The sequence below is a fragment of the Mauremys reevesii genome, linkage group 14, assembly GCF_016161935.1.
Source record: "Mauremys reevesii isolate NIE-2019 linkage group 14, ASM1616193v1, whole genome shotgun sequence".
Taxonomy (NCBI): domain Eukaryota; kingdom Metazoa; phylum Chordata; order Testudines; family Geoemydidae; genus Mauremys; species Mauremys reevesii.
Genome location: NC_052636.1, coordinates 2,435,791 through 2,450,616, shown reverse-complemented (window position 1 = coordinate 2,450,616; position 14,826 = coordinate 2,435,791). Strand labels below are relative to the sequence as shown.

Below are 14,826 nucleotides of genomic sequence, written 5' to 3'. Positions count from 1 at the left end.
GAGCTGAGAGACCCCAGTGAAGATGGTGCACAGATCACTAGGTGAGAATTAGCAAATGTGATTATTTAAAAAAAAAATCTTTTCCCAGCCCTAATCAAGGCATTTGTAGCAGTTCTCCAATGTGGATTTTGCGATGTCTAATGAGGTGTGAGCTCTTTTTGAAGCTTTTCCCACACTCAGAACATCCATAAGTTTTCTCACCCGTATGGATTCTCCGATGTTTGCACAGGGCAGAGCTGTGCTTAAAGCTTTTCCCGCACTCAGAGCATGTGTAGGGCGTCTCTCCTGTGTGGATTCTCTGATGTATGATAAGGTTTGAACGCTGACTAAAGCTTTTCCCGCACTCAGAGCATCCATAAGGTTTCTCACCCGTGTGGATTCTCCGATGTGCGCTCAGGTCAGAGCTCTGACTAAAGCTTTTCCTGCACTCGGAGCACGTGTAGGGCTTCTCCCCAGTATGGAGTGTCTGATGTCTGATAAGGCTTGAACGCTGACTATAGCTTTTCCCGCACTCAGCGCATCCATAAGGTTTCTCACCCGTGTGGATTCTCTGATGTGCGCTCAGGGTAGAGGTGTGCTTAAAGCTTTTCCCGCACTCAGAGCATGTGTAGGGCATCTCTCCTGTGTGGATTCTACGATGTACGAGAAGGTATGAGCTCCGACTGAAGCTTTTCCCACACTCATGGCATGTGTAGCGTCTCCCTTCCAAGTGGATTCTGTCACGGGTTATAAGGTCTGAGTGGCTACTGAAGTTTTCATCTGGCATCTGCTGAGTCTCACAGGCTTTTGCTTTTTCTGGGAGTGCACAACTCCCGGAAACATTCCCTTTGGATCTTCCTGATAACGTTCCATGTGGTTCTACTTGCTGAGCATCTTCCTGCTGGAGTTTCTCCTTCTCATTCTCACTCACCATCCCATCACCTGATGGGAGACAGAGCGAATCCAGGCATAGGTCACTCCCTGTGCCGGAAAGAAAGGAAATCTCAGAGAGAGGACTGGAAAAAGGGATTAACAAACCAAAATATGTGTGGGAGAGATCAAACCTCTCAGGAGCTGATTTTCCCTAAACCCTTCCCCAGAGGAGAGAGGAAGGGATCAGTTTTGGTCCACATCTCACCAGAACACTCAGGGGAAAGCGAGACCGGGGAGGAACCTGCTGCAAGTTGTCAGTCAGAATAGGAGGGAAGCCATGAGTGACATCTGCCATAGCGATTCCACATCTGCAGGGATCAATCCTGAGCTTGGAGAGCTCACAGGGTCTTTGTAGGGCATCCCAAATGTTTCCTGCATTCCTAAACAGTTGTTGAGTTGGTTTAACCAAGTCCTCACCTGTGCAGGCAGCCCTCGGGAGCACTTCTTTCTCAGAGGCCTGGAAGTCTGGGACCCACGTCTCTTCCCCTCGTTCTAGCTGCGAGATCACATCAGGTTTGGAAACTGGAAACCCTACTCCAGGCAAAGAAAAGAAGGGAGGTCAGTGGAATTTGTGGGATCCTTGTCACAAAGAATATTCCATGGTTGTAATCCCTGCTCATTTTTAAGCAGTAAAATACCAAGGCCAGCTTCCTTGGCTCAAAGTGGCAGAAGAGTTAGTATTATTATTATAAATCATCCTCTCTGGCAATAAATCCCTAATCAATGGTTGTGGTTGTGAAACCCTCCTTTCTGTATTGTTTTATCTTTATGGTCACCACTTTTACCTTGTTAATCAGTCTGGTTCTCTAATTGTTTCTATCTGCTGTAAAATTCATGTTGCTAGGTGTGAGTAAATTACGCAGTGGGATATAATTGGTTAGAGAATTATGTTAGGATATGTTAGAATTGTCAAGGATCAGGGGGTAGCTGTGTCAGTCTGTATCCACAAAAACATCAAGGAGTCTGGTGGCACCTTAAAGACTAACAGATTTATTTGGGTATAAGCTTTCGTGGGTAAAACAACCTCACTTCTTCAGGTGCATGGAGTGAAAGTTACAGGTGCAGGCATTATATACTGACACACGAGGAGAAGGGAGTTACCTCACAAGTGGAGAACCAGTGTCGACAGGGCCAATTCAATCAGGGTGGATGTAGCCCACTCCCAATAATAGATGAGGAGGTGTCAATTCCAAGAGAGGTGAAGCTGCTTCTGTAATGAGCCAGCCACTCCCAGTCCCTATTGAAGCCCAGATTAATGCTGTTAAATTTGAAAATGAATTTTAGTTCTGCTGTTTCTCTTCGAAGGCTGTTTGTGAAGTTTTTTTGTTCAAGAATAGTGACTTTGAAATCTGTTATAGAATGACCAGGGAGATTGAGGTGTTCACCTACTGGCTTGTGTATGTTACCATTCCTGATGTCCAATTTGTGTCCATTTATTCTTTTACCTAGAGACTGTCCGGTTTGGCCAACGTACATGGCAGAGGGGCACTGCTGGCACATGATGGCATATATCACATTAGTAGACGTGCAGGTGAATGAGCCCTTGATGGTGTGGCTGATGTGGTTGGGTCCTCTGATGGTGTCGCTAGAGTAGATCTGGGGACAGAGTAGGCAATGAGGTTGGCTACAGGGATTGGTTCCTGGGTTGGTGTTTCTGTGGTGTGGTGTGTAGTTGCTGGTGAGTATTTGCTTCAGGTTCGGGGGTTGTCTGTAAGCGAGGACCTGGCCTGCCTCCCAAGCTCTGTGAGAGTGAGGGATCGTTTTCCAGGATAGCTTGTAGATCGTTGATAATGCACTGGAGAGGGGCTGTCTGTGATGGCCAGTGGTGTTGTATTAGGTGGAGCCTTTGTGGGAGGATTCTGAAAGAAGGAAGTCTGGGGCGGGCTCTAGCAATTAGTTTGCTATGAAGTATCTCAGCAGTTGGATGCATTCATATATTAGAATGATTAATAAATCAGTGATGTAAATCATGAGTATTGAGGCTTGATGCTTAATTATGGACTTCCCAAAGGCCAGGTATGGTTTGGGACAGCTATTGACATTATTGTAATCAGAGCAAAGGAGCAGATGTGGTATATTGCCATCCTATTACCATAAGGAAGCGGAGAAAATACGTCTCCTAGTGACCAGTTTTTCATTTTGTCAGGTCCCCGAGACAGTGTAAACTGAAGCAGGGCCTCCCGTCTGATGGGCTCCCTTGTGCCTCGATCTTTGTTTCCAATGGTGTCCATAGCTTGTAAGTCCGCACAGTGCAAGCCCCTCTTTACTATACTTCTCTGACTGTAATCGTTACGTGTATTGAGCCTTGCCTATGATTTCAACTATAAATCAAGTGTCTGTGTGTTTCACCCAATTTCATCTCCTCCAGTAACGGTGAGTAGCCATGTACAAGGGGGAGCTGCACCCCAACACGTCATCTTATCGGTGTAAACACTGTCCAGGCTACACCACCAGCCTGTGGCATCATCAACAAAGTGCCCATGTGTGCCTGGGAAGGGGCCCTGCTCTGGGAGGGAGGATGCAGCAAGGACTCAGGGTCGGTGGCCAGGGTCACTGTGCACAGAGATGGGGAGGTTATACGGGGAGGGGGCTAATGAGTGGGAGAGGGAGGTCAAGAGTTAAAATAACAATATTGGGGGCGGGAATGTATAATGAAGTGAAACTGAACAGAAATAAACTGGAGTGGAGGCTAGAAAGCAACAAGGCTTGGGCAGGGATTCAGGGTTAAAGGTCTGGGATCCCCCCCCAGCTCTAGATCCCCAAACCTCTCCTCCCTCCCACTGACCCACCCAGCCCACTTCCTGGGTGCCCTTCCCCCACACTCCCCTCCCCTTCTTCCCATTACTCTCAGCCGGCACCACCTCCCGGCACCTTGGGAGCTTCTTGTGTTCCCTCCTCGTCTCTCACAACCTCCTCCCTCCCTGCTGCTTCTTAGCTCAAACCCTGCACACACCCTCCCCATGTCCTGGCACCCCAGAATGACCTACTCCCCCCTTCTCCTCCCCTCCCACGGCTCTGTTCTCCCTTCACCCGTGGGGTCCTGAATGGGAACATTATTCGCTCTCCTATCGAAAGAGGAGCTCATCTGACTGTCACACAAGCCAGGCATGAGTCACACACCTATTCACTCAATTTAGAATTCTACAGGTGACGTATTTTCCTCTTAAAATGAGGAACAGGCATGAAAGCTACAGTGAATAATGTAGCCATTAATGTAGCCAATGAGGATACATTCAATGCAATTTTCAAATGACTGATGGCACCAAAAAGGCAAATGTCCAAAAATTATACTAGTGGGTGGGAGATGAGGCAAAAAAGGGGGGGACAAGGAAACTTGTCAAAACTTGGATGATGAATAAAGGTATAAAGTTATTACTGCTCAGGTTCTTCAGAGACCCCATAGCTTCTAATAACCCAGGGGACAGGACTCCTTACCCAGCGAGGTCACGTTCTCGTAGTTCTCCTGCATGACATCCCTGTAGAGGGCTCTCTGAGCGGGGTCCAGCAGAGCCCACTCTCCCCTGGTGAAATACACAGCCACCTCCTCGAAGGTCACCGGCCCCTGAAAGAGCAAGAGTCCAACACTCAGGACCTGCTGCCCCACTCACAGCCCCACTATTCACGGAACAGCAGCACCAGGTAAATGGAGGCTCCGGGAGGCCCATGTTAACAGCGTCCCACCCCACCTTGCCTAGAGCAGCCAGGAGCCATCAGAGGGTAGAAAGAGAGAACGTTTGTGTCTCCCAGCTGACAGATGGAGGCAGGGTCATCACATTTATCACATACCCACTAGCCAGAGCTTGATACAGGAGATGGGGCTGTCTCTGGACCCTGCTGGTGGCTCCTTGATAGGAATCCCAACACTCTCCAAATAAAATATATGGAAGAAAGGGGAAGTCAATAGTAAAGACTAGAAGTTAGAAGGTCAGAATTGTAGAAAATTGGTAAGGGAAGCTATCAGAAATCAATGATCAATCAATGAAAAATAAGAAGGAAGTTTTTAAAAGTATATTAAGTACAAAATTAATCCTAACAATGGTAGTGGTAAATTACTAGATGGAAATGGCAGAATTATCAAAAATAATGCAGAAGAGGTAAAAGTGTTCAATAAATATTTCTCTCCTGGATTTGGAGAAAAACAGATGATGTAACTCATATCATAAGGTGTTGACGACGACACTTTCCATTCCAACAACAACTCATGAGGACGTTAAACAGCAGCTATTAAAGTTAGACGTGTTTAAATCAGCGGGTCCAGATAACAAGAGTTTTCAAAGACCTGGTGGAGGAGCGTGGTGGACTGTTAATGATGATTTTCATTAGGACTTGGCACGCTGGGGAAATTCCCTTAGACTGGAATAAAGCTAATGCTGTGCCAATATTTAAAACGTGTAAAAGAGGTAACCCAGCTAATTACAAGAGTGCAGCAGCCGATACTGGATTTCATTAATAAAGAATTTAAGGAGGGTAATATAATTAGTGCCCATTAACAAAGGTTTAGACACAACAGATTCTGTCAAACTAACTGGATATCCTTACTGGGTGAGATCAAAAGTTTGGTTGCAACTAATAGTATTGATGTAACATACCTAGACTTCGATAAGGCATATGACTTGGTTCAGCAGAATATTTTGACTAGAAAACTAGGAAGATACAAAATACACAGGGCATATATTAAATAGGTTAAAAACTGGGATTGTAAATGGGGAACCACGGTCGAGTGGATTTCTTTCTAGGGGCTTCGCACAAGGATTGGTTCTTGGCTCTGTGCTATTTAACATTCTTATCAATGACCTGGAAGAGGATATAAAATCATCACTGATAAAGTTTGCAGTTACCACAAAGATTGGGGGTGGTGGTAACTAATGAAGTGTCAGTAGATTCTGGCTCCAGCACTGGGAGCCGGGGAAGTTTTCCCAGCCCTGGCTGGGGGGTTATTTCCTGTTCCACAAAGAGGGGAATTTCTATTCCCAACTCCTGTGCCTTGAAATTAGGCCCCATCTGTCACTACACCCCACATTCAGCATAGTGGTAGGATAGGCCCTGCACCCCTCTTCCTGGGACTCACAGTGACTCTCAGCCAGCCAGTAAAACAGGAGGTTTATTGGACAACAGGAACACAGGATACAGGAGGGCTCGAGTTCAGCGCCAGGACCCCTTACTCTGGCTTTTCTGGGGGTTCAGGGTGTCTGGATTCCAGCATAGGTTCCCCTGAAATCCCAGCACCCAGCTCCCAAACCGAAGACTGACCCAACCCTCTCCACTCAGCTCCTTTCCTTTGTCTAGCTTCCCGGGGCAGAGGTGTCGACCTCCCCTCCCCCCTGCCTAGCTCATGTTACAGGCTGAATACCTGTCTCTCACCTATCTCTGACACAGACAGCCCCTGCTCCACCACACCTCTCCCCCCTCGGAGACTGAACTGAGCGGGGTCACTCTGCCCAGTGACCCGGGGAAGTTCAGTGCCCCCTCTCCGGGACAGCGCGTCCGCTATCAGGTTGGCACTTCCCTTCACGTGGACCACGTCCATGTCATAGTCCTGCAGGAGCAGGCTCCACCTCAGGAGCTTGGCGTTGGCTCCTTTCATCTGGTGGAACCAGGTCAGGGGAGTAAAGTACTCAGGTATCTTAGCTGGGTGCATGGCGTCACCTGCTGTCGTGTTGGGTGATAACAGGGCCTGGAGAGGCTGGCTGAATCTCCAGCAAAGCAGCGTGAGAAGGGCCAGCCCAGCTTCAGGGTTCGAGGGCACAGCGGTTCCCAGAAGCCCCCCACAGTGCACCCCGGGGGTGACAACCCATCACACCCTAAACTACACAAGTCTCAGCAGGTTTGTCACATCCAGTCCCCCTCCCACCACCTGGAGCAGCTCCCACCCTCCTATGCATTTACTGCTCCTCTCCCTCCAAGCAGAACCCACCACCAGCTCCCTGATAATCCCTTACCTGATCCAGCTCCATTGCAGCCATTTCCTTCCCCCGGGGAGGAGGGGATGATCTGGAGCGAAACCTGGATGTTATTCTGTAGCCTGCCAGGGCGAGAAGGGCAAGGCATGAGAATTCAGACGGGTTTTTGTCCATTCCACAGAAACAAATGGAAGTGAAAAACCATACTGCTATAGCTGTAGGATATACTGAAATGAAGATACTGACTTTGTCCACTTTGAAACACAAAATGTTTTGGGTAATACGGATGCTCCCCGACTTACGCAATCGTTCCGTGCTGGAACGCCTTGCGTCACTCAAAGTTTGCGTAAGTCAGGAATGTATACCCGACCATTATGCAAAAAAAAAAAAAAAAAACTTTCTAGTTTATGGAACTTACAGAACTTTTTCCGTAAGTGCGGATTTGCGTAAGTCGGGTTTGCGTAACCCGGGGAGCATCTGTATCAGGAAACACTACGGTTTTGATACACTCGCTAAAGCAAAGAAAAAGATCATTGTTTGATACTTATGAGCAGGAATGGATACAATATGTCTCCAGCAGGGTTAAGCCGGAATTGTTACTAGGAGAAATTATTGTCAATATTGCCCATTAACTATTTGTGGAGGCAGAGCTATGGAAAGTCCACTACCAAAATTGGCCATGGGATCTTTCTGGTTACCTACCTTGCATTATGGGTCAGTGGGCCGGGAATGAGATGAGATTGTTGAACACACGACAGTGTTCAGAGTGGGACCCTCGCAAATGGCTCTGTCTCTCCCTGCCTGCCACCACAGAACCATGCAGTAGGGATAGATGTATCCGGGATGAACTAAAAAATATAACCCATGTTGTATATAATGGACAATGCGTACGTGTCATGTCCTGGGAAACAATCTTTTGGAAGGATGACAGCATTAGCCAGCCACCAGTGGATGAGTGTAGATGCAATGCAAGCATTTTATACACTAATAATCACACATCACCTTCCTAAGCTAGAGAAAACCCAAAGAATTATAATTGCCCCCTTAGTAAATTTCTCCATCTCTCTCGGTCTGCATTGGCAAGAGTTAGCTGATCATCTGCTTTTAGGAGCCAAAGTAACGCAGTTTTTGCAGAAAATTCAAAAAGGTGTAGGAAAGCAAGTTCTCCAAATAACGTCTACAAATGGAGAAATGATTCAAATTGCTAAGTCAAGAATTGTTCTTGAAGGGTCAAAAGGGGGATATGTAAGAGCAGGATTTTATAATTGTACTAGAAGAATTAATGTCTGTTTTGATTTCATTCTGCCAGCCCCCTTTGCGAACAGCGGAAAGGACTGACCCTCTGGGACTATGGGATCCTGTTTCCATACACATTACAAATTAGGCTCTGTTAGTTTTTGTTGTAAGGTTTAGTTAGGAAGAGACAGGATTTTGTAGTGTGTCTATGATAAATAGATTAGAGAAACGTTGAAGGCCTGGGCCCCGATATGAATTGGTTTAGTTATAAGTTTTAGCAAGGCTTAATTTACAATGTCTTTTGCTCAATATAAAATACTGCTGTTTGTGTACCCTTGAAAGTCTCTGTAAAAGACAGTTTGTGTGAATGAGGAATGCAGGCACCCGGAAAAGGTAAGGTGTGAAGGCCATTGTTAACCAGATGGTCAAAAAAGGAAGAGTGAAGATACTTAAGGAGACTTCTCGACACCAGAGAACCATCAACGTGCACCCATGATTGCGGAGGGGCAGATTGACGACCCTGAGGTGGAGGCTGGCACCCCTAAAGACAATTGATAAAATCAATCCAGGACAGGATGACCCTCTCGGAGGTGTTTTGGAATGTTAACATCAAAAGATCACACCTATTAAGGAGTAACCGGTCACAAACTGACACAGCAAAATCCATAGACTTCAACAGAGAAAAAAGACTATAAGAACAGGGTGCTTTGCCAGGGGACTTTGGGTTCGTCTTGCCACTACACCAGGAGCACTGGATCGCGACTGACAGAGCCCGGCTCCCCTCTGCGACTGAAAAGCATAGGCTAATTGCTGTATTCGCAATAAATGCAGTGTTTTGCCTTCTCCCCTCTAAAAGATCTCGTGAGCTTCTTATAAGCATAACACGTGTGTTGCTCGGTCCATTTCCATGAGACACCTTTTTTTAATAGCTGGTACAAGGGACCTGCACTGGAAGCAAAATTGGGAATGAAATTTCCGTGGTACCCAGTTAAACCCCAAAAAGGATTTTCAAGGGTCCTGTGGTAAAGGCAACGTTTGGATTGTATCTACGTTCTGTTGGGCCGGGGCCATTAGCTGTGCCTTGGCCGGATCGCACTGCAGCCCTGCTTCCTTTAGGATCTGTCGGAGCCTTTCTAGATGCTCCTTTTTGGTCTGTGTTGTTAAATGCAGGTTAGCTACATCTTGAAATAGAACAGTTGGTTTGGAAAATTGCGACAGCACCTGCCTTATTTGCACATGGAATAAAGCTGGGGAATTTTTATACCCCTGGGGTAAACGTGTCCAGGAATACTGAGCTCCCTGGAAACTAAACGCAAAACGGTCCTGTGAAAGGTGGGCCACTGATCATGTCCAAAAGCTGGTCCTGCTGTCAAGGACAGTAAACCACTCAGCCTCTGGATTAAAGGACTGGATTAAATTTGGCATCTTGGCCACTGTAGGGGCACAAGTGGGTGTGACCTGACTTAGGCGTCTATAATTATTGTGAGACGCTGTAGGAGGCTAGGGAACCACGGAAGATTCTGTTATGGCTTAGCTTAGGCAGTTCCGCTTTCTCAGCCTCCGGTTATTGTAGGACACGGCATGCTAGTTTTAACCTGCCGCAACCGGCTGGGACTGCTGCGTGGCAAGCCCCTGGCTGTTGGCCGGGGGGCAGCCCCGGAGGGTGGAGAGTTTCTATTGCATTATGTATGAGCTGATATGCTGCTGTTTGTATAAAATGAGCATGCTTTGTGTTTGTTTTCGGACTTCACCCCAGGCCGAGCTACAGGGCGCTGGGTCCCCGTCTCAGTGACAGCAACGCTTGGGGTCCCCGTTGCAGATGTGTCACGTTACCTTCATTAAAACCAATTACTCTCAGCGTGGAGTCGGTCTCGTTCTTGCAGAGTACCTCGGGCCTTTTGGGGCCGTAACAGACGCCAAGAACCATTTTGGTTTTTTACAGGCCAAACAGGGGAATTGGCAGTGGAAGTACATCTACGTAGTCCTCCCTGTGTTAGTAACACTGAATCGTTTTTTCTATATGTTTTTGATTGTTTTGAGTAAGGATATTGTCTCTGGGCTGATTTATCTCCTCCTTTTACAACCATAGTGTCTGCCATACATTCACAATCATGTTTCAAGGTCATGCAGATCTTCTTAGAATCATAGAATCTCAGGGTTGGAAGGGACCTCAGGAGGTATCTAGTCCAACCCCCTGCTCAAAGCAGGACCAACCCCAACTAAATCATCCCAGCCAGGGCTTTGTCAAGCCGGGCCTTAAACACCTCTAAGGAAGGAGATGCCACCACCTCCCTAGGGAAACCATTCCAGTGCTACACCACCCTACTAGGGAAAAAGTTTTTCCTAATATCCAACCTAAACCTCCCCCTCTGCAACTTGAGACCATCACTCCTTGTTCTGTCATCTGCCACCACTGAGAACAGTCTAGATCCATCCTCTTTGGAACCTGCCTTCAGGTAGTTGAAAGCAGCTATCAAATCCCTCCTCATTCTTCTCTTCTGCAGGCTAAACAATCCCAGTTCCCTCAGCCTCTCCACATAAGTCATGTGCTCCAGCCCCCTAAGCATTTTTGTTGCCCTCCACTGGACTCTCTCCAATTTTTCCACATCTTTCTTGTAGTGCGGGGCCGAAAACTGGACACAGTACTCCAGATGTGGCCTCACCAATGTCGAATAGAGGGGAATGATCACATCCCTCCATCTGCTGGCAATGCCCCTACTTATACAGCCCACAATGCCATTAGCCTTCTTGGCAACAAGGGCCCACTGTTGACTCATATCCAGCTTCTCGTCCACTGTAACCCCTAGGTCCTTTTCTGCAGAACTGCTGCCCAGCCATTCGGTCCCTAGTCTGTAGCAGTGCATGGGATTCTTCCGTCCTACGTGCAGGACTCTGCACTTGTCCTTGTTGAACCTCATCAGGTTTCTTTTGGCCCAGTCCTCTAATTTGTCTAGGTCCCTCTGTATCCTACCCCTTCCCTCCAGCGTATCTACCACTCCTCCCAGTTTAGTGTCATCTGCAAACTTGCTGAGGGTGCAGTCCACACCATCCTACAGATCATTAAGAAAGATATTGAACAAAACCGGACCCAGGACCGACCCTTGGGGCACTCCACTTGATACCGGCTGCCAACTAGACATGGAGCCGTTGATCACTACCCGTTGAGCCTGACGATCTAGCCAGCTTTCTCTCCACCTTATAGTCCATTCATCCAGCCCATCCTTCTTTAACTTGCTGGCAAGAATACTGTGCGAGACCGTAGCAAAAGCTTTGCTAAAGTCCAGGAATAACACGTCCACTGCTTTCCCCTCATCCACAGAGCCAGTTACCTCCTCATAGAAGGCAATCAGGTGGGTCAGACATGACTTGCTCTTGGTGAATCCATGCTGACTGTTCCTGATCACCTTCCTCTCCTCCAAGTGCTTCAGAATTGATTCCTTGAGGACCCGCTCCATGATTTTTCCAGGGACTGAGATGAGGCTGACTGGCCTGTAGTTCCCCGGATCCTCCTCCTTCCCTTTTCTGAACAGTTACAGTTTCTAAAGGCTCCGTCTTTCCTATCAGGGGCGGACACTAACAGAGAAGAGGATATTTCCTCCCCCTTTGCTCTGCTCATTTCATTCTTACCATCACTACTCACTTCCTCTGTGATGACACTTAACTCTGCGTTCTGCAGGGCCACCCTGGGGCTTCCTTTCCTGCCTGCAGACGGCTGGTAGCTTCTGCACTGCGAACTTCCTCTTTTCACTCTCCCTGTGGCTCCTCCGACCCAATCTCCAACTCCGCTTCTAAAGGTACCGTCTCAGCCTGAGCTAATTTTCTCACCCTCCTTCTAGTCATTGGCCCTGCGGATTTTCTTTCTCTCCGTCGGTTCCACCTGCCGACAGGGATGGGAACCGATTCTTTATTCTTCTCTAACACATCTCCCGGTTTTTTAACTCTTTGATTCTTTTCAACAGCCGACCACGGTCTGATCCATAGCCGTCCAGCGATTTTACGCTGGCTCCCAAAGTTTGCTGGGCTCTTCTGAGTAACTTTCATTTTGATTCCATTTCTTTCTCAGTGAGCTATAAGCTACGAGCAGACATTCAACAGCTGTTCCCTTCACCACTTTAGCCTTTTTTTTTTTACCTGCTCTGTTTCTACATCAAATACATTGCTCACAAAACCCCATGGGTTACAATGCTTAGAGATCATCTCTATCAACAGCTATTTCTCAGCTGTTCTAAACCTCCTTCGTGTTTCTGAATGTCTTTTCTGGCAAAGTTTTCTAAAGCCAGACTGCGGGTAACTCCAACAGACTCTGCTCTCGCCCTTACTCCACTCACCGTAACACGTAGCACAGAACTCATTTGAATTCCAACACTTCACTGGCTTATGTAGTAAACTATAATGATCTCTGCTGTTTTACTCTGTAACTGAAGGCGTCCCTACACAGAAACAGCAGGAAATAATACCCCAAACCAGTTTCACACCTAGTTCAGTAAGTCCCAGGTAAATGATAGAGGGGTGGGGTGCGTTCCCCTCCCTCCCCTTCGCTGGCTCGCAGCTGACCGAGAGGTCTTTTCCCTCTGCCGGGAACTGCCAAACAGCTGGGGATACTGAGGCAGACGGCCAAGAGGTGCAGCCTGGGAGAGTTGTGGGGATTGAGGAATGATACAAGTTCTGAGTTATTGCAGCCTCTTGGCAGCAATTTAATACATAGATTTATCAACTCCCCCGCCACCCTAGTGTGGGTCATCGGGCCCGATGCTACTGCTTACATCTTATTGGTACCATTCGTTACAACTACACGTGTTATTTTAAATAACAACTTTAAATACTAACACTATTACTTTATAATATTGCTTTTTATCTCGCAAGATTAAACTCAAAGCCTCTAATCTAAAACTATAAGTTAAACCACAATACAAAACAGGAAATACTGGGGCCGCAGTCACAGGAAATCAGGTTCCTGTGTTCTTAAGAGTGAGTTAGCAAGACACACAATCTTGCTCTCTAACTCTCTGCAACTTTAACTCTTTACTTACGTCTCAGGTGAGATTTCCAGGGGTCTCTGGATGCCTGGAATCCCTGTCACACACTCCTCGGGACTCCTGGCTTTGGCTTGTCAGTCTGTAGCCTGATTTAGGGTGTACTAATAATGTTATTTTAATGTATTAATTCAATTTTAATTTATGTAATTAATAATATGAATAGTATGGGTTGTAGGCTCGCCAATCTGTTTGATCACAAGATAAAAGTTCTTGTCCCGAATCAGGCTCCATAGAATTTACAAAGGACCCTCGGGGGGGTGACAGGAAGCTCACACTGAGGCAGATAGAGCCGTAAAGACTTTTTATACATTTAATGAAATAGTAAGTAAATGGTAAAATACCCAGAGTTACAAAGTTACAGCGGCATGACTGCTATTCAAAAGATACATATGCTAATACAGTATTATATGCAACAAAGCTTTGGTTAAGATACTCACACCCTTCCTTGACAACCTGCTGGGGAGAGACACAGGACCAGCCTTGCAGTTCAGGTTTTTCAAGTCTTGAGTGAGGGATGCAGGGCTTCGAGGAAATTAATCCTAAGAGCTATTAAAACTAACTTAGGGTTTACTTGACTAACTTGAACTGAAAATCAAAACCTAATGAACAAACTAAGAATAAACGTAGGGAAACCGAGCTTAGCCTAGTTCCCTTGAAACTTCAAGATTAAGAAGAACAAGAACAGCTACTAACAGCAGTGATCTTAGTAGATAGAATAGCAGAGGGACAGAGTAGAAATCGAGTACTCTAGCGAGGTGGGTCCCCTCTCTAGGGCACAAGTGGCGGAAATCCGTCCTCCTCTGCCCAAATTTCATTCCTCACCCACAAAACGTTAGGCTACGCTTACTCCACAGGCCAGTAGGTTTGTGCGTAATGATGACATGTACATCCGCACTCAAGTTTCTTTGTGGTGTACCTGTTAAGTCTGTGGGTACAAATTGAATCCCCCTCCCCCCGCCCATTGCCATTCTCCATTGTCTATTGGCCTAGCTAAAAGCTCTTAGATACAGGGGTGGGTACTTAGCTATTTAGGTAACAAGATGTAGGTCAACTTTACTTTCAGGGTACAAAGGTCTTACTAGACATATGCTAACTTTGCCTTAGCTTAACATCCAGGATCTGGCCTGTAGCTCTCTTGCATTGCAGCCAAACTTACTTGAATATAAATCTATAAACCTATTACAATAAATCCAGTCCTTAAGCTCTAAGAAAAGCTCTATCGCTGCAAGCAAGCAGGTTCGCCCCATAGGCTACAATACCCAGACAGGGATGCCTCCCCACCCCTACCTACCATGCACACAGGCAGCAAAGCCCAGGGCAAGGCAACGCTCAGAGGCAAAGAGAAGGGGACGGCGCTGAGAGTGTCTCTGCCAGTCGGGCAGGAAGGGGAAGACGGGCTGGATAGTGGGAGGGGTGAAGAGGTTTGGGGTGTGGTGGGGGGCAGAATGGTCTGGGACCGGGTAACCTGGGGCTCGGCAGGCTCCCTGGGGGACACTGGCTCCTCCCGCCCCTTCCACGCCCTCTTGCGAGTCGAGAATGACCCCCCTGTCCCCACCCCCGGGGCAGCTGTGTCTCAGGACTCTCCCCAGCTGCACCCACTAACTCCCTTCCCATTTGGGGTACAGCTCAGGGCAACCGTTTCCCACCCAGGTGAACCCAGCTGACTGCTGCCTGTCCTGGTGCCACAGGGCGGGTGAACGGCAGAACTGCAGCACTGCTCGGGCAGAATGTATTTCCTTCAT

At 47.3% G+C, this 14,826-nt stretch overlaps 1 protein-coding gene and 1 long non-coding RNA gene across 3 annotated transcripts in view; both read right to left on the bottom strand.

Moving 5' to 3' along the window:
* The window catches only part of LOC120381415, a 450,632-nt gene that overhangs the window by 268,363 nt on the left and 167,443 nt on the right, over positions 1-14,826 (bottom strand). Inside the window, 1 exon segment of the mRNA XM_039499603.1 lies at positions 133-639. Within this exon segment, the coding sequence (XP_039355537.1) occupies positions 133-639 (507 nt within the window).
* LOC120381472 lies at positions 917-4,388 on the bottom strand. Of its 2 annotated transcripts, none has more exons than XR_005588069.1 (3): positions 4,348-4,388; positions 1,330-1,443; positions 917-960 (listed from the first exon to the last, which is right to left on the bottom strand). It is a non-coding gene; the product is annotated as an uncharacterized LOC120381472 (long non-coding RNA). The 2 variants fall into 2 exon arrangements; XR_005588070.1 differs by lacking the exon at positions 4,348-4,388 and adding an exon at positions 2,358-2,398.